This window comes from Podarcis erhardii (assembly GCF_964252035.2).
Source record: "Podarcis erhardii genome assembly, chromosome: 5".
NCBI lineage: Eukaryota > Metazoa > Chordata > Lepidosauria > Squamata > Lacertidae > Podarcis > Podarcis erhardii.
Genome location: NC_138509.1, coordinates 32,292,038 through 32,314,147, shown reverse-complemented (window position 1 = coordinate 32,314,147; position 22,110 = coordinate 32,292,038). Strand labels below are relative to the sequence as shown.

At 39.8% G+C, this 22,110-nt stretch overlaps 1 protein-coding gene across 1 annotated transcript in view; it reads left to right on the top strand.

Moving 5' to 3' along the window:
• The window catches only part of MICU1 (mitochondrial calcium uptake 1), a 123,250-nt gene that overhangs the window by 54,816 nt on the left and 46,324 nt on the right, over positions 1–22,110 (top strand). Inside the window, exons 6-7 of the mRNA XM_081863583.1 lie at positions 8,245–8,359; positions 20,899–21,074. Coding sequence (XP_081719709.1) covers positions 8,245–8,359; positions 20,899–21,074 — 291 coding nt within the window. The remainder of the gene's footprint in view (positions 1–8,244; positions 8,360–20,898; positions 21,075–22,110) is intronic.

Here is a 22,110-nt window from a genome sequence, read left to right as displayed (position 1 = left end):
GCTTTTCCAAAAAACATCAAGGCTGAGTTCAATAATTAAAACCTCAAAATTACACCATAAAACAGCAAATGCAATCTTAGAAAAATAACAGCAACAATCTGATAGAAGTTATCTTTTAGAATTAAAAACTTCTACAAAATAAGCATGTATACATTAAGCTAAACCCAAATGCTACCAGAACATACAGTGTTTGCTTGCATTTTTGGAAAACCAACAAGCTCCTTAATTAACTTCTTAAAATAACCCTGGGGCCTGCTTGTCCCTCCAGCTTTTTTTAACACATTTGAAACATCTTTAAATACACATAGATTACTATGAATAGAGAATTTCCCTGTTCAGATTAAGTTGCCTTAATTGCCTGACTTGTTCTGAACTGTAGTTTCCTGTTTCTGACAAAATGAGAAGGTGATAAATTGGACACTGAGATCCAGCACTGAGGGCCTTCTGGCGGTTCCCTCACTGCGAGAAGTGAAGCTACAGGGAGCCAGGCAGAGGGCCATCTCAGTAGTGGCACCTGCCCTGTGGAACGCCCTCCCATCAGATGTTAAGGATCATTATATAACATTTAGGAAACATCTGAAGGCAGCCCTGTATAGGGAAGCTTTTGAAAGATTAATGTTTTACTGTGTTTTTACATATGCTGGAAGCTGCCCAGAGTGGCTGGGGAAACCCAGTCAAATGGGAGGGGTACAAATAATGAATTATTATTATTATTATTATTATTATTATTATTATTATTATTATTATATTCTTGTTGGTTTCGATTGTTTGTGCCACATAGGCAAAAATGTTTGCTTGCATCTTGACTTGTTAAACTGATACGATTATCTCAACATACCATTGTCTAAACATAAGTTTGTCTAATTAAATGAGATAAATTAATTAAAAACTTTGTAATTTAAATTAAAAGAGTTAAAACCACTCAAGTAGACCATGATATGTAATGGCTGCAAGTTGTGATAGGGACAAACCTAGGTCCAAACAAACCAGGTCCAAACTTTGGGTTCTGAAACTTGGTTGTGTTTCTTTGTTTCTTTGTTTGTTTTTTGCAATAAGATCAATAAGATGTCATGTCTTTCAGATGTTTTGGACTACAGTTCCTATCTTTCCTGAACATTGGCCATGCTGGCTGGAGGAAATGGAGGTTCAAAGCATATGCACTAAACCATGATTAAATGAAACTGGAAACAAAGTTTTCCAGTCGTGTCCCTTTGGCCACACTGGATGGGCGTGAGGGGGGCGCCTAAGCCTGAGCTTTGCTTGGACTCATTCCTTTCACAATAAACATACCGTATTTTTCACTCTATAACACGCACCCGCCCATAACACGCACATAGTTTTTAGAGGAGGAAAATCCGTAGGCATGCCACCCGTAGGCATTCCCTCCATAACACGCACAGACATTTCCCCTTACTTTCTAGGAGGAAAAAAGTGAGTGTTATGGTGCAAAAAATACGGTAGTTATCCAAGTGTGGCCATGAAGTGTACTTGCACAGGCAAAGTCTAGTCCCCCAAAAAGGTGATATTTTTTAAAGAAATATTTAGCTAACACATTTTAATTAACACCCATTAAAACATCACATCGCATCACAGAACTAAGGAGCCAGAGGAACATTTAAGGTGTCTCTCTGTATGAATTACTAAATGATACAGTGTATTAATTGAAAAGGTGTTATGCATCTTCTTGGGAAAGGATAACTGCTTTCCTTGCCTGAATTTAGTGTTTAGTCAAGTAGCAAGCAGAAATGGATGTTCACTCTTTAGTAAGACGTTACAGGTAAAGATGCAGTCTCTTCTTAAACACGCTTATAGAAACTTGGGATGCCTCTTTCCTGGCAAGTCTTCGCTGAACTGAACTAGTGAAGACCTAACGTTTTAAAATACATTATTTTCTCCCAGATCTTTTCAGCCTACTCCTATGCATATTTACTCAGGAACAATTCACATTAAGTTGAATGCAAACTATTCCCAAATATGTGCTTAGCTGCCTGAGCTGCCAATGAAATGGAAAGAACATCGAATTCTGTAATATTGTGCAGTTAGGAAAACTGGATGTGGTCAACGGGGACTGAAAGAGAATGGCATTACAGCAAACTCAAAACACACAGAATCTTAAGCATTCATCCCCCCCGCAAAAAAAAGAAAAGAAAAAAGATTATACAGCTTCTTTAATCTGAAAGAATGCACAATGAGATCCAAATTATTAAGAATTGAGGGGAAACTTCTGTAGCATATATTGTTTAGATTTGGAGAAGGAAGCTATGCAATGATTGCTTAAGATTATCACTTATTTTCACACACAGAAAAATGGTATTGAAGCATAAGCATTAGTGGCATGGATAACATCACTGAACATTCACCTCCTTCTTTCATGTCGCAATACCAATGGTCAGTTTTACATGACTTAACAGAGAAATAATTGTCTAACTGGGGTGCACAAATGCTACTGAGCAAAGTACTATTCTGGGTTTAGCCAAGCTATTGAAATTCATGCTAGTGACTTTTGAACTAAGATTGCCACCTGCTTATAATTTTAGTGTGTTTATAGTTGGGGAACTATGAGTCAAAAGCATATATTAAGGGCAAAGTTTGACTCACGTTTTCTCAGAAGGCCAGATATCCCCACCCCAGAACTATCACCTGTCTTGCCTTCCACTTCAAATATGTGTTCTGCCAAGTATGTTTTAAAAACAAACTAATAAATCAGAGTACATTATTGATTGGACAGTGCTGTGGAGATTCATGTGTTCTATCAGTGCAAACATTATTTGCTTTTCAGAAGGAACAATTTCTGGAGGTATCCCCCACACCCCCACAGCCCTTGTCAAGCTGATTGGGGGGCGCACAGTGTGGAGGTGAAGCCCTGTTCCACTAACAGGACTTGTGCTTGCTGTCACTAGCACAACTGTTTAGTTGAATCCAGCCCATAACACCATGTTATATCTGTTCTGACAATTGAAATTGCTGGGTAGGAAGATCCCAGTCTATTAGACATTGGTGGGCTGTTGTTTTTTAGCCGGTGTTCAGTAATCCTAAGAAGTCAAACCACTTGACTGTGCTTTACAATAAGGCCTTCGGGTGTCATCCTCATATTGCTCCATTCATGTGGTGGTGGACCTGGCTGTCATTAATTTGGTTGAGTTAAAAGTGGCAATCCTACTTTAAACTAGGTCAGGCATTTTCTTCCTCAATACAGAGGACACTGTCTCTGCAAATATTTCTTTGTTCAAGTGAACACATCTATCTATCTTGCCTTTCAACAGCCACATGAATAGAAACAATAAAGCATCTCTACCAACTCCTGTTTGGCCAGTGAATATTTAAGTAGTGAAACCCTGGGTTGCCTCTACTAGTCTGTATAGCTAGATAAGACAGGGCAAGATGGACTCATGGTTTTACATGGTATAATGCCCCTTAGACCTATAGGGATACAGGAAGTAAAACAGAATATCCCATATATACGGTACGTGAGTGGGTGGATCCATTTCCCCTTCTGTAAACATCTTAACTCCTTTTGACTTGAATGGTCCAGACCAGGGGTCAGCAAACTTTTTTAGCGGGGGCCAGTCCACTGTCCCTCAGACCATGTGGTGGGCTGGACTATATTTTGGGGGGGAAATAATGAATGAATTCCTATAACCCAGAGATGCATTTTAAATAAAAGGACACTTTCTACTCATGTAAAAACACACTGATTCCTGGACCATCCGCGGGCCGGATTGAGAAGGCGATTGGGCTGCATCTGGCCTCCGGGCCTTAGTTTGCCTACCCCTGGTCCAGACAGTAAGCCTGATCCTATGATTGTGAAATATGCCCAGTGTAGAATTACCCACAGGTTTCTGCTATTGTGACAATGCATTTGCTGTTTCTTTCTTCCAACATAAGCAGGAAGCTAGAGGAACTCCTGTACTTCCAAGTTCTTAGGGATGGAAAGAAAAACATTTGTCCTACCTCATTCTCAAAGAGGGCCAGTCCTAGCAACATTTCCCCTCATATCATGACTTTCTGAAATGAATTCAATAGCACACATGTGGATTTCTTTTCTGTTTTATTAGATGCAACATTATCATAGTACTCCGGAAGATAAATACGTAGAAGTATTGCCTTCCGTGATTCAACCCATTGGGCAAAATGGGTATTCACAGTCTTTCTTGCTGTCCTTTTGACAGATGGGCTGTTCTGTTTTGTCATAGTTATTCACTTCTCCTGCATGGTTCATGTACAGCAACATCTGCAAGAAGCATTGCTTTGATTGTTCACTTAGCCGATGGACTAAATCTATTTGGTGGAAACTGAATTGTTCACTTCTTCTGTATATGCATATTCTTGCTTGTGGTGATATATATATATATATTTAACTGAAGTATGCCGAAGTCTCTATGTTTGCCTTGTATGCTTGTGGCTAACAGGATGTCTCAACTCCAGAAATGTTATTGTAAATAATCTCTGTCCTAATGAATTGTGCATTTTCTCCACCTTATCTGAGTTGTGAACTTCGATCAACACTCTGAACAAGCCCTATTGATTTGATTAATTCATCATTTTTCAGTAGGCTAAACTGCCTTTCCTAGCCAGGGTCTTTTGGAGCAATATATCCAAAGCAAGTGGGAGCTTCATATAATAAAGTGTTTACTCCTTTCTTAATTTTGACAAATAAACTAAATTAGCTTTGGATGCTGGAAATTAATTTAGCATCCAGTTGCAAAAAGGGCATACCATGTGAGGGTTGTGCTGAAGTTATTTTAATATTATTCATACTGGTGATAAGGCGAGGAGGCTGGTATATTAACACTAACAAAATACCACTTACTGCTTTTCCCCCTATCTCCATTTGCATGTTGAGTTTGCTTTTTAAATACCTTGCATTGGATTCCTTCAAATGTAACAACGCATTGTGCAGCAAGAAAGAGCAGCAGCAAATATCATTGGGGGAGGGTGGTGTTGAGATTCATAGAACTCAGTTTTATACACAAGAGAAGATGCATTTTAATGGAGTGCACTTGAGCGATTGATTTTATGCCTGTAGAATTAATATACAGAATTGCAGAGGGAATAGGAAGCTCACTCAGTGGTATTCAGGACTATAACACAAATGTGCATCTTGCATGTTTAAATACTAATTATCTATCAATAGCTATTGCTCTCAGTGCAGGGGAAAATTCTATAATGAATTCCAGTGGAAGTCTGACATTAAAAAAATTCTCAATAGTTTTGGGTGAATATGGTTCTTTTCCTAGTCTAATGGTTTCGTAAAATAGATTTAACCCATTCTAACCAACCCCACCCCCCACCCCGCATTCACTATGTATATTTTAAAAGTTATCCAGAACAGGAAAGTGTATTATAATTATTGAGGTGGTTTCCCCTTAAGTTTCATTCACATGTAAACTTTCTAGAAGTGCAACATGGAAGTTGAAAGTGTTTTGAATGCTTTAATTTTGAAACTACACCCCCTTTAAAAACGATAACAACACAATGGTTTTGCTAAATCAGCAAATACACTTTATGAGAAAATCCTTTTGGAAAGGAGACTGGTAAGTTAAGTCTATTTAGGATCATAACTGTCTAAATTCTTAAGTCTTTAAGATACATAATAAAATAGAGGGGGAATGCCAAGCTAATTGCATTGTGGGAAATCTGCCCAGAGCCTCATCTAAGAATGTGAGGTCCAACCAATCACAGCCGTGATCCTTCTTTAAAGTGAATTGCAGTAGCAATGGCTAATCAATATGGATGGGTCAAATTCTTGGCTTGGATCCTAGGAACCTTGGGACTAGTTCCATGTGTCCAAGGGGCCTTACAAGAGTTTCTTGAATTTCAGCCTTCCATTCTGCATGGTAAACCTTGCTTGAAACTGAGGCGGGAGCTTTGGAAGTAGTTTGTCAAATGGCACGGGGTCTGCCATCCAGGGGGGGAACGTCAGCGATTTCTTGATGTGGCCATGCATTTGTGTTTATCTAAAGAGATCCCAGACCTTCCCCCACCCCCCCAAAAAATAGAACACTGGAATTTGTTCATAAATGCATGTTTCCAGAACTTTAATCTTAAGATAAACATCAGGGTCCTGAAATTCTCGTAGTCCAAATGTGTGATACTGTGATTGTATTCCCATATATCACTGATAGCACATAGTCTTCATCTAACGTTTGGTGTTAAAATGGGAGTTACTTGGATCATAAATACTGCATTGGTTACTTAAATACATGCTATAAAAGATGCAAAATCTGCAAACTATCTCAGGTAAAGAAGTAAATATACAGCATTAACATAATTAATAAGTTAATTATGAGCCCGTGTAAAACTTTTTCACAATGTTACTTGTTTTCGAAGCAGTATCAAAATGGTATTGGTAAGGCAAAAACCATTTGTTTATTGAAAATGTACCCTTAGCATTAGGATGCATTCTGATATTCCCTAAAAGTGTTTGCACTGTTAAATGTTTCAGATTATTGTTAACGATTTCTCATTTGACATTTTTGCAGTCTCTCATTGACAAAATAAGAACTGTGTGCACATTTGTGTAAGCCTAGTAGATTTTGGCTTTAATTAGAACTTGCAGTTTTTAATCAGTGTGATTACTGTTTTCCGCTGTAACTTTGCGGACCAGATAATGCCTAACTTTTATCTAAATTCAATGGACTGTTTCCAATTTAAATACAATGAGCTTTGCAAGACAGAACTGGGATGAAAACCTTCATAGGCATCTGAACCTCAAGAGATGGTGTCTCCTGGGGCTCTTGTCTACATTTCTTAATTAAGAACATACAGTAACCAGGACTGGTTAATTGCTCCAAATTTTCCTTAGGTCTTCAAAAGTAACAGATCAAAAGATGCTGCAATGTTTTTGATGTGCTTTCGATGTGCTTTAAGTGTCATTGCTTAACAAATTGTCTTTCCTTTATCTTGTATATGATGGGATCCTCGCTAGACAGAGGTAACAGATAGGGGACAGTTGTATAACTGCCCCCTGGTGTGCTGTTGGTGGTGTCTCTCTTTGTTCCCTAGTATTGTTCCTAAACTTAAGCTTGCTATTTCGGTGCTTCTGTGCCTGCATGTTTTCATACACATTAACCACAACTCCACTCCGTCCTTTAATACTTTTCTTTCCTGTGTGTGTGTGTGTGTGTGTGTGTGTGTGTGTATGAGATGTCTTTTAATACTTCTGAACTAGTAAATTTAGAACCCAACCTCTAACCCACTTTGTGCATACTTTTCAGCCTTTAAATCTTCAGTTGTCAAAATGGTTTAGCGCTCTTGAGTTCAGCAATTTATCTTGTATGTGTGGTAGGGTAAAGGGAGAACACTTGTGTGGTCTGCAGTACAATGACCATAAGTGTGCTTTATTTCACCAAAGTCCAGTTCAGATGTGATGTTGTTGATATCTTAACCATGGTGCGGAGATCAGGAGTGAAGCATAGGTGTATCCTACTTCTTTCTCTCATTGTAGCAACTTTTCCTCTCCTTTCCATTTCTAGGGTTAACAAGGGTTTTGCATTGAATGTGCAGTGATGCAAACAACAGTTGAGACTAACTCATGAAGCTATGTTCTGCAAACCTACTTCATGCCATTGTTACAATTTCTAGTTTCAGGAGAACCATGGTTAGCATTAACCATGGTTTGTATCAGTGTACATGTAACCCAAACCATTGTTTACCATAACTCCTGCAGCCTGCTCCCAATTTAATTACCATGGTTCAGAGAGGGGCATCCTTGGGTCTGTATCAAACCTGCATTGCAACTGAAGTAGTTGCTGTAAGAAACTTTGCTGAAAGGGTTGTTGTTTTGCTTATTCAAAGCAGGGGCCCTCAATCCCAAGTACTAATATGTTACTTTTTTTTATTTTAACAGAAACACGAAACTGACAGTGAAATTCCTTGTGCCTACTATATAAAGAATGGCAATAAAGAGCCCTTAGAATACCTTAGCATTTTGCAAACAATTAGGCTGGTGGGAGGGAACAGTGAGGTGCCATTTGAGTTGACTCTTCTGGGTTGAAATGTGTGTTGTAAGATAGAGAATAAAGCTTGATTCTTATCTTAATCTTCAAGAAACAACTGACAAATTTAAAGGCTGGAAAAGTTATCTAGAATGACAATAGGAGGGGGTTTATTTAGGGAAAGGGATGGGTAGAGGCAACAATATTAAAAGTGTAAAAGATGTGGTCTTGTTTTAACTCCTGGCTTTTTAAACTGAGTTTATTTTTCTTCTCTTGGGAACATCGTGCTTTTGATTGCTTAAAATAGAGAATCTCCCAGGAACGTGAAAAGTTTGCAGATGAGGACAGCATCTTTTATGCACTTGGAGAATGCGGTTTGATCTCCTTTTCTGACTATATCTTCCTCACTACAGTTCTTTCCAGTAAGTACATGTTTTGTCCTTATCATTTTATTAACACTGAGGGTGTTTAAAATAATAATAATAAATCCTTAAATGATGGCAATATGGGGTGTTTTTTCCCTTACAGTTTGTCTATCTTTAAACTAGAGGTGCTTAGCTTATTTTGCATCAAAACTATTTGATAAGGGCATTTTAGTAAGTTTCTTTATATTAAAGAGCAGCTCTATACTCTACCAAGCCCTGCAGGATAGCTCAGCCAGTAGAGCATGTGACTCTTAATCTCAAGAGTCATGAGTTTGAGCCCCACGTTGGGCAAAAAGATTCCTGCATTGCAAGGGGTTGAACTAGGTGATCCTTGTGGTCCCTTCCAACTCTATGGTTCTACAATAGAAATAGCAAAGCATCTTTAGAGCCCTTCTAGGAATGTAATTACCGTAGTTGTCGTATACCTAGTCAGACCATTGGAACATCTACATCAGTAGTGTTTACACTGTTAACGGAGAAATCTGAGGGCTCCCTTGGACAAAAAACAAGGGCACCAGCCAGGAATACCAGAGCAAAACAGCAGCCAGTAGGCTTGGTCTTTATTGAAGACTGTCGCGACAGGACTCCCACCTGCCACCTGGTGAAACAAGATGGAAGCCCTGAACAAAAGAAGACCCCAGCTTTTATTAGCTACTAATCCCCCATGCTACACCCCTAAGACTACATCATGACTACATCATTGACACATCACAAAGGGGGGGGGGGTTCAGGGAGGAGTTGTGGTGGTAACCTGAGTGTCTTGTCACCTGTCCGGTTCCTCCTTTCCCCCTCCCCATGATTACATTCCTGAGGATAAAGAGGAGTTCACTGTTTCCTGCCCCCAGAGGGAAGGGCTGGTCACTGTCCTTTGTTTCAGTCCATACTGAATCCACTTCCATATGCAGGTCCTTTGTGAGTGTAATGATCTTCTGTCTAGGACCATCAAGCTTGGCATGCCAACTGGGTAGGGCTCACTGCGGACGTGTTGGTACGTTCAGGGAAGTTTCATTAAATGAAGCGTTGCATATGAGTGTGTATGTGTTGTGTTTGTACAAACTGAATGATTCGGGGGGAGGGGGGGTTCCTGCAACAACACTTGCTGACAGTGACTACAAGGTTTCAGACAAGATTCTTTCTGAGTTTTATCTAGAGATAGCAAGGATGGAACACAGGACTGCCTACATACAGACTGTTGGAATACTGCCAGGGAGACGGAGCCATCAGGCAGGCCCCAATCATCTCCGGACGATCACCGGTCTCCCGTGGAACAGTATCAGTCAATTAGCGACATGAGTCTCAGAGACATTCTAAGACTCATTCACATCCTTTTAGCAGTCTCCACAATGGAAGATTCAGACAGGAGAACATATTTACAGCTTTATTCAACGTAGATCAGAACAAAGGAAAAACATGACTGCTTGCCTCCATGTCCAGGAAAAACAGCCAGAACGAAAGCTATATACAAAACGGAAACTCCCAGCGAGCAGGAAGTAAACAGGCATGTAACACACAACAGCCTGTTCCCTTTTTAAGGTGGAACGGAGCTATATTCCAACACAGACATGTGCTCTGCCACAGAGCTATGGGACACCAGCACCTGGCTCTCACTGTGCTATAGAGGTGCTTATCAAAATGCTTACCTATATGCTTGCCTTTCCACTTTCCACTGGGATGTTCACAGTAGAAGAGTAATGTCTAAGTAGTTGGCAGAGGTTTACCTGAATCTCCCCACCTACACACAAATACAGTTTGCACTAATAATGTGTGTTAGGAAATTTCTCTCATTTCAAAGCAACCAAGCTTACAGCCTGTTGGCAAGAAAAAGCCAAATCATAAATATGAATATTTGTTCCCGTTCTCTGGTGCGCATTGTGCACATATATTAGTCGTTCGTACTTTCAGAGTAGCACTGAGAAGTGCTGAGGTATCAAAACAGCAATTCCACATTAGCTTTATTCTTGCCCAGAAAAGTGCAGAGAGGAAAAAATGTTGTTTGTCCACCGAAATGAGCAAGGACTTGCTGCAGAATTCAATGAAAACGAGTTTATGGATTACAACACACACATTTCTTTTATATATAGCTGCTTTATACCCTAGGAAGGGCTATTTTATCTTTTTCTATTGTGTTTTTTCCCCTGGATACTTTTTTTGATGCTCCATGATGCTCCACCAGATGTTTCAGTTGCCCTCCCTGATCTCTTGGATGTAACTCAAATGTACAAAATAATGTGAATGAACAGTGCATAGATGTGACCTAAGGCAACCAGTCTCTCTAAATTGCACCTAAGGAGAAATACTGTTATTGGCAACACCCTCGGCTTCTAATCTAAGATACCCCAGTCAGGGCAGATGGAACTGCAAGAGAGCATGTTTTCTTCTGTTCAAGTCAAGGGTCTAATTTGTTTCTTTTTTAAAATTTCCACATATTGCACATAAAGTTCCAATACATAATGAATTTTCCTTTCATATTATCGACTTCCCATCCCATTTCCCATGATGTTCTTCTTTTCTATCCCTTTGCTGCACCCTAACACAGTAATCCCTAATTCTCTCTGTTGTTTATAGTTCAAATCCTGCTCACGGTTTCATCACGTTATAATATTTCTTTAAGTAACCCAGAAAAGGCTTCCATTCTTCAATAAAGCAATCATCATTAAGTTCTCTTATTTTAGCTGTTAACTTTGCTGATTCAGCATATTCCATCACTTTGCTTAATCCATTCTTCTTTATTGGGTGTAATTTGCACTGTCCATATCCTGTTCGTGTTTTTTTAGTTTCTGTGTTAGTTAGACCCAACCCAGGAAGTTTTATTTTCCATTAACTCAGATGTCGTTCTCATCCTGATTTGAATTCTGTGATGCTACTGAATTACCTTCTAAACTTGAGGAACTTCGTATCCTTTTACTGCCCTTTCTGCATTCAGCTTTTGTCTGCCCTTTCATGTCGCTGTCATCTATGGTGATTGCTTCAGCAATGCTAAGTCACCCAGTTGCCTTTAACATGTTTGGCTCCTGATCTGGGGCTGGCGCAATCATGACTGATTCCTTAGCTTCCTTCACTGTGGTTTGCCATGATTCCGAATCGAGCCATTCCCTTTGTTCCATAACTCCTGTTAATTTGTTTTAAACCTAATTAGTTTACGCCTCTAATAAAATAATTAGTTAATGCGTGTAAATAAAACAAACCATTAAGAAGGAGGAAAACGGAATGTTAATACATTATTAAGTAACAGAATGTTAACAAACTACTTATGTGTAATTATAATTGCAGGATGCTTCGTTGTTTTTAAAGAACACAAATTAGTTCAAAAACAAATAGTCTCTGGCTGTAGCTATGATTGACTTTGGCTTCAGCTGTGTTCTGGGTGAGATGTATTTGCTTTTCTGCTGGTTTTATTAGTGCGTGATAATGTTTATTGTATTTAATATTTTATGGTGGAAAGCAGCCTTGGGAGAGGTTTTACTCTTAAAGGTGGCCTATAAATGTTTTAAGGTAAGATAGAAAAGAATATGCTTGGAAGATGGCTGTAATTCTTTGTGCACTTACCTGGGAGTAAGATCCACTTAGGTCAATGGAGCTTTCTTTTGAGTAAACATGAATAAGCTTGCACCATAAATGGCTTATTTGAAGTTATCTAATAGAAACCTCTGTAGAGTGAGAATATATGTAATCCTAACTAGTGGAACAGCATCATAAAATTCTTCTACATAGATGGTGTGAAAAATTGGGCTTATCTCGGCTTTATTTTAATTCAGATTTAATCAGCGATGTGGCATTGATTTTGACACCACTCAGCGCATCGGTGCTAGCCTTTGAAAGCCTAATTACAAGCAAGGAAAATTAAATGCCAAAATTAAGAGATTTGATGGTATCTGCAGTTTTTATTCTGCCAGTTACCCTCCTTTCTGTTTCAAAATATTAGTCTATCTCCTTCTTTTGTAGACCCATTGTGATGACTTTTTACAAAAATCATACGGGTCCTCTCTTAAGTGGATATCCCTAGCAATCCAATGAATAAAGTTAGGAATCATTAGTACATTAAGCCCAAGAAAATGGGTCTCATTTTGGGGGTTGGTTTTTTTTCTTACCGCAGTGCTCATCAGCTGGCCAGACCTTAAATACAACTTATTTGCATTTTACAAGCAGAGAGCTGTTTGCCTACTGCATAGAAGATGAAGTCTGTCACCATATTTTATTTATAAGTAATTTACTGCTCTCATGCAGTCTGTTTCCTAGTCTGCTGTATGATTCCCCCCCCCCCAATTCCCCCAAAAGATAATAAAATAGCATTTAGAAATGTGCTGATAACTTCTGGTGTTCTGTTAAATGAATGCTATAGCAAAAAATTTTTTAAAAAAGCATGGAGGATGCTGCACCAGTTTCATTGCTTTAGCTACTCTCCAATTTAAATTTTTATTAGCACCGTTCAAATTTCCTTAGTGATGAGATACTTGTTGTTGTTGTTTAGTCGTTTAGTCGTGTCCGACTTTGTGACCCCATGGACCAGAGCACGCCAGGCACTTTTGTCTTCCACTGCCTCCAGCAGTTTGGTCAAACTCATGCTGGTAGCTTCGAGAACACTGTCCAAACATCTCGTCCTCTGTTGTCCCCTTCTCCTTGTGCCCTCCATCTTTCCCAACATCAGGGTCTTTTCCAGAGAGTCTTCTCTTCTCATGAGGTGGCCAAAGTATTGGAGCCTCAGCTTCACGATCTGTCCTTCCAGTGAGCACTCAGGGCTGATTTCCTTCAGACTGGATAGGTTTGATCTTCTTGCAGTCCATGGGACTCTCAAGAGTCTCCTCCAGCACCATAATTCAAAAGCATCAATTCTTCAGCGATCAGCCTTCTTTATGGTCCAGCTCTCACTTCCATACATCACTACTGGGAAAACCATAGCTTTTACTATACGGACCTTTGTTGGCAAGGTGATGTCTCTGCTTACACAAAAAGAGGTGGAACTTCCCTTTTATCTTCTTTAGAATTGAACTGGATGAAAAGACATTTGGAGTGGTGGATGTACTTTCTGGTACAGCAGTTATAGGACAGAGATAATGAAAATGTGACACTAACAAGACCAGCAGGAGAAAAGATAGGTCTAGTGCTTTTTCAGCCCAACCCTAATGGTCTTGAATTATGTTAAAATGTTGTGAGCTCCCATGTGAAATAACTACATTTTTAATAAACAATTTTTTAATTGGCTATATTTGCACAGAAGTAAATCCCACTTATCTAATTCAAAATACCTCATAAGGAAGGATATTTAGGATTCTGGTCCTATAGCTATAACTTCTATTTGTAACCAGAGAAATGAAAAAAAAATCACTTGTAAGTTTTAACCTGCTGGAGTTTCTTGGTGCAGCTGCAAGGGAGAGCGCACCTGTTTGATATGTGACCCATCAAAGCCAATTTTCCACTCACAATTTTTAATTCTGTGAGGAGACATACAGAGATCTATATTGGAACAAATAGCAACTTTGGGGATTTGTACTGCAGAAGGAAAGGGTTAACCTGCCCTCCCCCAGCACCCTACCTTAGAGGACTCTGCAGTAGAGAACGAAAAAGAAAATGCTAAAATGTTGTATTCGTTCTTTTAAAGGGAACAGTAGCTTTTGCTAAACTGGACACTCACTCTCACTATTTCAGTATCTCAAAATCATCCTCATTGAGAATTTTGGTCCATATGCTGGTTACCACCCATGAGCGGTATGCTTTGTGCTGCAGAAGTAGTGGTCTCCCAGATCACAGGCAATGGTAGTTGTAGATGCAGGACAGAAAGTAGTTGTGGGTTAGTGGCAATGATTCTATATAGGGTGAACCCTTTATAATGCAATTTTCATCATGCCAACCTTATGGATTCTAGCCTCCTAGCGAGGCAGGTTTAAAATAGCCATTTATATAGCATTGGGCCAGGACTTGAGCATGAATTTACTACGGAAAGCTTTGTCTTTGCATTTGTTTTTGTCCTTTGAAGGTCAGCCAATAACTGATGTAATGTTGCTAAAAGATAAGGCTTGTACTCTCATCTAAACATTGTGTCTTATCTCTTCAAACTGCAAAGCAGAGATAAGTTAGACTGCATTCATCATTGGTGCTTTAAAAAAATCACATATTGCCATTTATTTAATATATTTGTATACTAAAAACTTTAAAAAAAACCTAAAAGAAGCCTTATGTCATTTGCCACTAAATATGTGTTTTATTTTGCATCCATATGGAGTTTTGGCTTTGGTCAAGTGTGAAATGGCCAACATGGTTGCCAGAAGATGGCAACCCCATAGCTGGCTGGTAGCCAGTGGAGATTCTTCTGAGGACTTTACTAGGTATATGACGTCATTCATGCAATTAGCAGTGGCTTTCTAGAAAATAAATTGCGGTTGTGGGCACCCTCATATGGACAGAGGCCTGGATGTGCAGGCTAGGGGGGATTCTGCACTTTGCCTCACACTGTGGACCTGATCTAAACTTCCCACTTGTTCCAGTTGCATGAATGGCATTGGATCTAGTTTGGACCTAGTTTGGATCTAGTTTGGATCGAGGAGTCCACTTCAGCTAACCATAAATGCTTCAGTGGATTATAGGCCAAACTGCATTCAGTTCTAAAGCAGAATTTCCCACACAGTCTGGGATTTTGGTTGAATTGATTAGACCGTCAGGGCAGCTCCTGGCATCTGCTTACCATGTTAGAAAATCCAGCATTTTTACAAACTTAAGGCAAAACAAATGAGGCACATTGAATGCATGTGCACCGACAGTGGGCACTATATAATATTTGGTTTTGACTTTTTGCAAACTGTGGCACATACCAGTGCCTTGGACTATAAAGAGTCCTAGGAGTGTTCCCCTCCCCCCTTGCTACTGCCAAGTTAACCCATATTCTCTTCTCAAATTTCAGTGTGGTAATTCAAGGTGCTTTGTTCTTCCCTTTCCCATAAAGGACATTTTTCATATAAACCCAAATCAGACGGATAATACCATTCAATTCATATTAGCTAGGATATGACATTTTATTTTCTGAATACGGAGATGGGGAGTATAATATGTTTAAAGTTCCTTTTAATGGAATTTTTCCATCTCATTAAGTTGTAAAGATGAGTTGTAAAGAAACAATTTTGTCCTTTCCCTTTTCCCCTTTTTGTCTGCTTAAATTACAGTGCAACATTATGCACGGGTATAAATTGTTTGTAGTGTTCCAATTTTTAGTGCCAGCCGAGTGTTGATTTAATTTTGCTGACTGGAGTTAATGTTTTGTGGAAGTGCTGAGCCTCTGCTGGAAAATCTTGACTTAGATTGCAGTCCTAAACACACTTAGTGGTGGAGAGTCTCCCTCCTCAAATTTGATGGGACTTGCTTCTGAGTAAACATGCACAGGATTGCTTTGTAAATCCAGTAGTAATGCTCACTAGTAACGTATTGCTACCCTCTATTAAATTTTAGAAGGAGCAAGGATAGCATGCAGGCATCTAGGACTTTATAGTCTTATCTGAATCTCATTCTCACCAAAGATCAGTATCATTTTGAATAACATAAAATCCACACATAATCTGCATATTTGGACATCAAATATTTGGAAATTAATTACCCCGTAAAATATATTTATTTTGAAGATTTATAGCAGAGCTTGGAAGCTGTGGCCTTCTAGACTGTGTTGCACCATGTACCATGACTCCCATCAGCCCTGACTTTTGTCCGCGCTGATTTGGGCTGATGAGAGTTGTAGTCCAACAACTTCTGGGGGGGGGGCACTGGTTCCCCACTGATAAGGCAGTTACTTCCCACAGAAATTGTAGCAGCCCTGATAGAGGGGAAGGGCTGGTTTGAGAATTGCCCACTTGACCAGGCAACCCACATTGTGATGACCTCTTCTTATGCATTTCCAACCCAGTTGACTCAAAACCCACCAGGGAGTGGCAACCATGCCCCTGCCATGGTGTTGTTGTTTTATGAATCTCCTCCTGCTTTTATCCCAAGGCGATTTACAAGTCTGTTGTAAAAACAGCTGTGTAAATTGCACCAAATACGTAAAGCTTGGATTACAGCCCCTCTGCTTCAGACAAACTGTAAACTTCTCTTGTCTTCACTGCAAACTCTAGAGGCACCATGGGTTTTTTATTATTTTCCCCGTTTTTTCCCCCCAGCCCTTGTAATTGCTTACAATAAGCACTTGCACTGAACCAGTGGCAGTGTACATATTACCCCGCTTACCCCCTTAGAGGCAGGTTTTCTGTATGAATGCCGCCTTATTTGTAGATTTATATTTTATTTATACATTGCCAAATAACATATTATCTGGGTGATTATATGTTCTCTGTGAGATGATCTTTAACCTGCCTTCTTAGTTGGTGTTGAAAATGCTATTATGCTGCCTTTAAAATCCAACCAGGTTCCTAACACATGGCCAAATTACAAGATGGAATATTGGATGCGTGGTTCACCCTGTTGGCAAGATGTCAAGCCACCTTTTCCCTTTTAGTAGCATGCATTTTAGACGTGTCCTTGTGGAGGTCCCAGGAGAGAAATAATCACACATTTATTCAGCTAATCTTCATGTTATGCAAACATTTGAGGGAAGGATAAATCTTCAGCACTATGAATTTCCACTGAAAATGAATGCATTCTTTTGAGCATTAACCTAGCTCTGCCATAAAGGTATGCAGCTAATCCTGTTCAAGCAAGAAATTTCATGGCTTAATATTGTACTGGCATAATAAGAAAATCATCGCTTTACCTTCACTATGAGGAGTGTTGTAGAATAATATTAACTCTGCTTGGAACGAAATCCTCTTTGGATATTTCTTGTTCTGACTGTCCTGAGATGCTTGCTGGTGGCTTTGATCATGGCTGAGTCCTTTGTTTTGTAGTGGAAATACCATTAGCCTGTTAGTAGTATCACCAGATGGAAAAGCAGCTGTTTACTGTTCTTCAGTTGTTGAAAGGGCACAGAATACACCTCTGTTTTATTCTAAGGTAACTTGTTAACTCCCTTTGAGAACGTACTTTCCTGCAGCTGCCTGTTGCATAAATCTCAAATAATATAGATTTCCCCTGAACACTGGAATGATAATGTACTACCTGCTCTGCAGGTAAGTGTTAATATTGACCTCCAATACCAACAATCCAATTGATGGATTGTTGGATCAGGTTCTGTCTCTGTAATGGACTTACTTTGTGTCCCTAGAACAAATAGTAATGGTTCCCCAACTCTAAAATGTTTTTAGACAAGTTAATAAACAGCAACCCACCACCAGTCCCTAAATAGGTTTCCCATTGGACAGAAGGTGGGGTTTTGCCTCCCTGCATAGTACTTTACTTCTCCCAGTGGCTACCATAAACAAGTTCCAGACTATATTCTGAACTATTTGAACATCAGCTTCTCATCTTTAACAGAAGAATGATAGTGATGCATTTCACAGGATTTCTAGAACAGGCACACTGAAGGTTATTAATATATTAAAAATATAATATAAATAGTAATTATGGAATCATTTTGGGAACCTAGGATTGCAAGTTGGAATTGAGAAGTCTAGAGTCACAGTAACCTATATCATCTCATCTCCCCTTTTTTCACCCAGCTCAAGTTTCAAAAACATTACTATTATATCTTAAGCTACTTATCTAAATAGGTATTTCATGCATCATTTTCAGCCATTTTGGTGTTACTGTAATGCATGTGAAACATCTTAACTCAGATTCCATTGTATTTTGTTGTTCAACCTCTTCCTCAATATCAGATGTCTAAATAAGAAGGTGGTAACACCAGTTGTAAGTGTCTTCTGTTTCTTCTATACACAACCCCTCTTAAGAGTCTCTTAACATACAGTATACAGACATACAGTAACCTGTATTGTCAAAACTATTCACTTCTAATGGGTTATGTTCTTTGATTTATATAGTCTTATAGAACAGGAAAACCACTTTTCTGGTGGGGGTGTTTTCATGAAGGCCTGAAAGAAGTAGGGAAGGGGGAGACAGTTTGGTTTTAGGCAACCAAGAGTACCATACTTTTCCGTGTATAACATGCCCCCAGGTATAAGACGACCCCTATTTTTTTTAGCTTGGGGGGGGGGAGATTGCCCAGAGTTGTTGAGCTTTTTTGGGGGGGTCACCACCGCCAAGTGCTCTACAGGGGCTGCCCACAACTGAAAATTGAATACATCACCACGTCCACTAAAAGCCCACCTTGCCCAATCGATGCAACCACAGCAGATTGTACGTCCAACCAAACACATGCCAAATTGCCACTGCCAATCTCCTGCTGCCTGCTGCCACCAATCACCCATCACCCCTCTGCTTTCTATGTATAAGACGACCCACAATTTCGGCCTATTAGTTCTTGGGGGGGTTGTCTTATACACAAAAAAATACGGCACTTCTCTCTTGGGTCCTGTTCACACCTCTCAACTTGGTTTGCTGCCCAACCAAACCCTGAAAACTAGTTTTGTGAGCAGTAGAGTTCTCAGAGAATTTGCAGCGATGTCTCACACAGCAATTCCCAGGATTCTTTGGGGGAATCCATGGTCGTTATAAACACTGGTGTAAGTTTATATAACAGAGACATCTAGCATGGTTTTATAGACAGAGTAGCACAGAAGACAAGTACAGTTTCTGTATCTCGCTTATTTCCTCCCACTGTGTGTGAAAGAACACTCTGCTGTATCTTATTTATAAGAAGTATTTTGATTCTGAGGCTGGCATATATCCTGCTGTTTCATAGCCATGAGGAAGGAAACACCAAGATGTGCAGTAACTTCTATTTTACCTTATATTGGATTTCAGATCTGCACATGTACTTTGTATTTGCATTGTGGGAACTTAGAAGTGTAACTTTAGAGTGCAAAAAAATTTAGCTGCAATAGGTAGCTTGGGTTTCCAAATAATTAAATGACTATTTTTGTAGGAAGCTGCCTGCCAAAAAAATACCAGCCTTAATAGTATAGTGCAGAATATTTAAGCAAAACATCCCCTTTCACTCTCCGTTAGGATTTGGCATTCTGAATGTATTTTTTCTGTATTGCACAAGAGAGTGGTGTTGTGATGTCTATGAAGCCATTTTAACTAAAGAATCAACATTCTGAATATACTTTTAATTCTCAGAACTGTGCATACTTGATCAAATTCTGCTTAGCCTTTTTCCAATTAACATTGGAAAACGTAATGTGGCTCAGGGGCAATGTGTCTAGACTCTACAATCTAGACAATTCTCATAGTGCAGAGAATTTGAAGTACTTGCTGAAACTGAGGGCATTTAATCTCAAAGGGGGAAATAACACGATATTGCTATTGCTAATTGTCACGGATGGTTGTTGACTTCAGAAGTGTATAATACTTGCTCTTTTGGCTGCTTTCACATTTCATTTAAAAGTAGGAATAAATTTTAACACTGCACAGGGGACTTGGAAGTACTGTTGCTTAAAACTGCCAAGTTGAACAAGGGAAATAGAAAATAAAGTGGTAGACAGACCGCATGGGCTTTTTAGTGTATGTGTGTTTCGGTGCTTATAAGTTGTATTTGATTGCATAACTCTATATTACTGTAATTCAATAATGTGTGATTTGTTTGAGAGAGACCAACTGACAGGATCAGGAATTCTCGCTTGGCAAATGAACAACATGAATTACTTTCTCCAGCAAAGCCGAGGGTGCTGGAGGCAAACTAGGCTTGCCATTTTTTCTAGAAGCAGTGGGTGGACAGACTTGAACAGGCTCAAAAAATGCCTGGTTATAAACAAGAGTGGGAACTGAGAAACTCACACATTGAGCTGGTTCGAAAGCATCCAGATGGTAACCCTAAGGCAAAGATTCTTCTCTGGGACTGTGAAATATGATCAGTGTAGGATTACAAATAACAGCATCTCTGCAAGATTTTTCAGTCAGCAGAATGTTAGTGGGCATCACAAGAAATTCCTTGCCAAGGAGAATCATGGTGCAGGTGGTAGGGAGACTTTGCCTCCGTAAAGTACTACTACTACTAATAATAATAATAATAATAATAATGTAGCAGCCTTCTATAATGGACTTGTCACTTCAGGGAATTCCCCATACTTTCCTCCTTTGGAGTGTTGCATAGATATATAAACTTGAGAAAGGGCTTTTCTGTTCTTGTATGTACAAAACTTGCAGGGTTTTTTGTTGGTACACTAAAGATGTGAGTGGAAGGAGGTGACCTATTCTGTGCTGCATCTCATTTGTCACTTGTCAGTGGTGTCGTAAGTTACAGTACTTAGCTGTGGGTAAGTCCCAGTGTACTCAGTAGGACTTGACTTTCAGTACTTAGATGGGAACAGCAAACCCAGGATGACTGCTGAAGTTAGGTCACTCTTGAAAGCCTTTAAGGCAGGGAGCATGAAGACATATAGAGAGGCAAGAATAAAGCTTAGGAAAGGCATCAAGGCGGCAAAGCAACAATATAAGCTCAAGGTTGAGAACTTAGCTTAGCTTAGCTGAGAACAATACAAAACAAGTGTGGCAAGGATCGCAGCACCTAACCAACTATAAAGGCAATATGATGAACATGGTCACGGCCAATGATATGTTGGCAGAGGAGCTGAACCTCTACTTCGCCCACTATGAGGCAAAAAGAGCAGATATCTCGGCTCCTGTCTGCCAGCCTACAAACTCACAGCCACTTGTTTTATATGACCATCAAGTGAAAGCTACATTGCGGCTGGTGAATCCCAGCAAAGCTGATGGCCCAGATGGGGTGCTGGAAATAGTGGTAAAAAATTGCACCGATCAATTAGCAGGGGTTTTGACGAGAATTTTTAACATCTCTCTGCAAACCGCTTGTGCTCCATCATGTTTGAAAGCGACCACCATTATCCCAGTCCCAAAGAAAACAGCAGTTCACTGCCTAAATGACTATAGACCCATTGCATTAACATCTGTAGTGATGAAATGCTTCGAGAGATTGGTCTTTCAACATCTTAGAACATGTTTTCCACCGGAGCAAGTCATCTGGAAAGACCAGGGAATTATGTCAGAATGCTGGTTTATTGATTATAGCTCGGCTTTCAATACCATCCTTCCAGACATTGTCATCGGAAAGTTAAGGGACCTGGACCTTTCTTCTAACATCTGTGATTGGATTAAAGACTTGCTGAGAGATCGGACACAAATAGTGAGGATTGGGCTGTTACATCTACCTCCCTGAAGCTCAGCACTGGCACTTCACAGAGATGCATTCTAAGTCCATACCTGTATTCGTGTATACATATGATTGCATTTCATCTGACCCATCTACTGCAATTATTAAGTTTGCTGATGACACCACCATAATAGGTTTAATTACAGGCAGACAAATCTGTGTACAGGGGGGAGGTTCAAAAGGTATCCACATGGTGTTCAGAGAACAATCTGCACCTAAACATTGGCGAGACAAAGGAGATAGTGTTGACTTTCGGAGGAAGAGAGGGGAGCTAGCCCTATTGTATATTGGGGAGGGCTGTGTGGAGAGAGTCTCTTCCTTTAAATTCCTGGGAGTCCATCTTAGTGAAGACCTTATTTGGAAGGTCAGTACAGCCCAGGTGGTTAGGAAGGCCCAACAGAGACTTCATTTCCTTAGGGTCTTGCAAAAGAACAATGTTAGACAGCACTTGATGATTTCTCTCATACTGTACTACGGTGTGGTACGCTGGTTTGACAAACCATGGACAGAAAGTCCCTACAGAGGGTGGTGAAGACAGCACACGATATCATGGGCTGTCCCCTGAGTCCGCTAGATGTCATCGCAGGAGACCGTTGCCTCAGAAGAG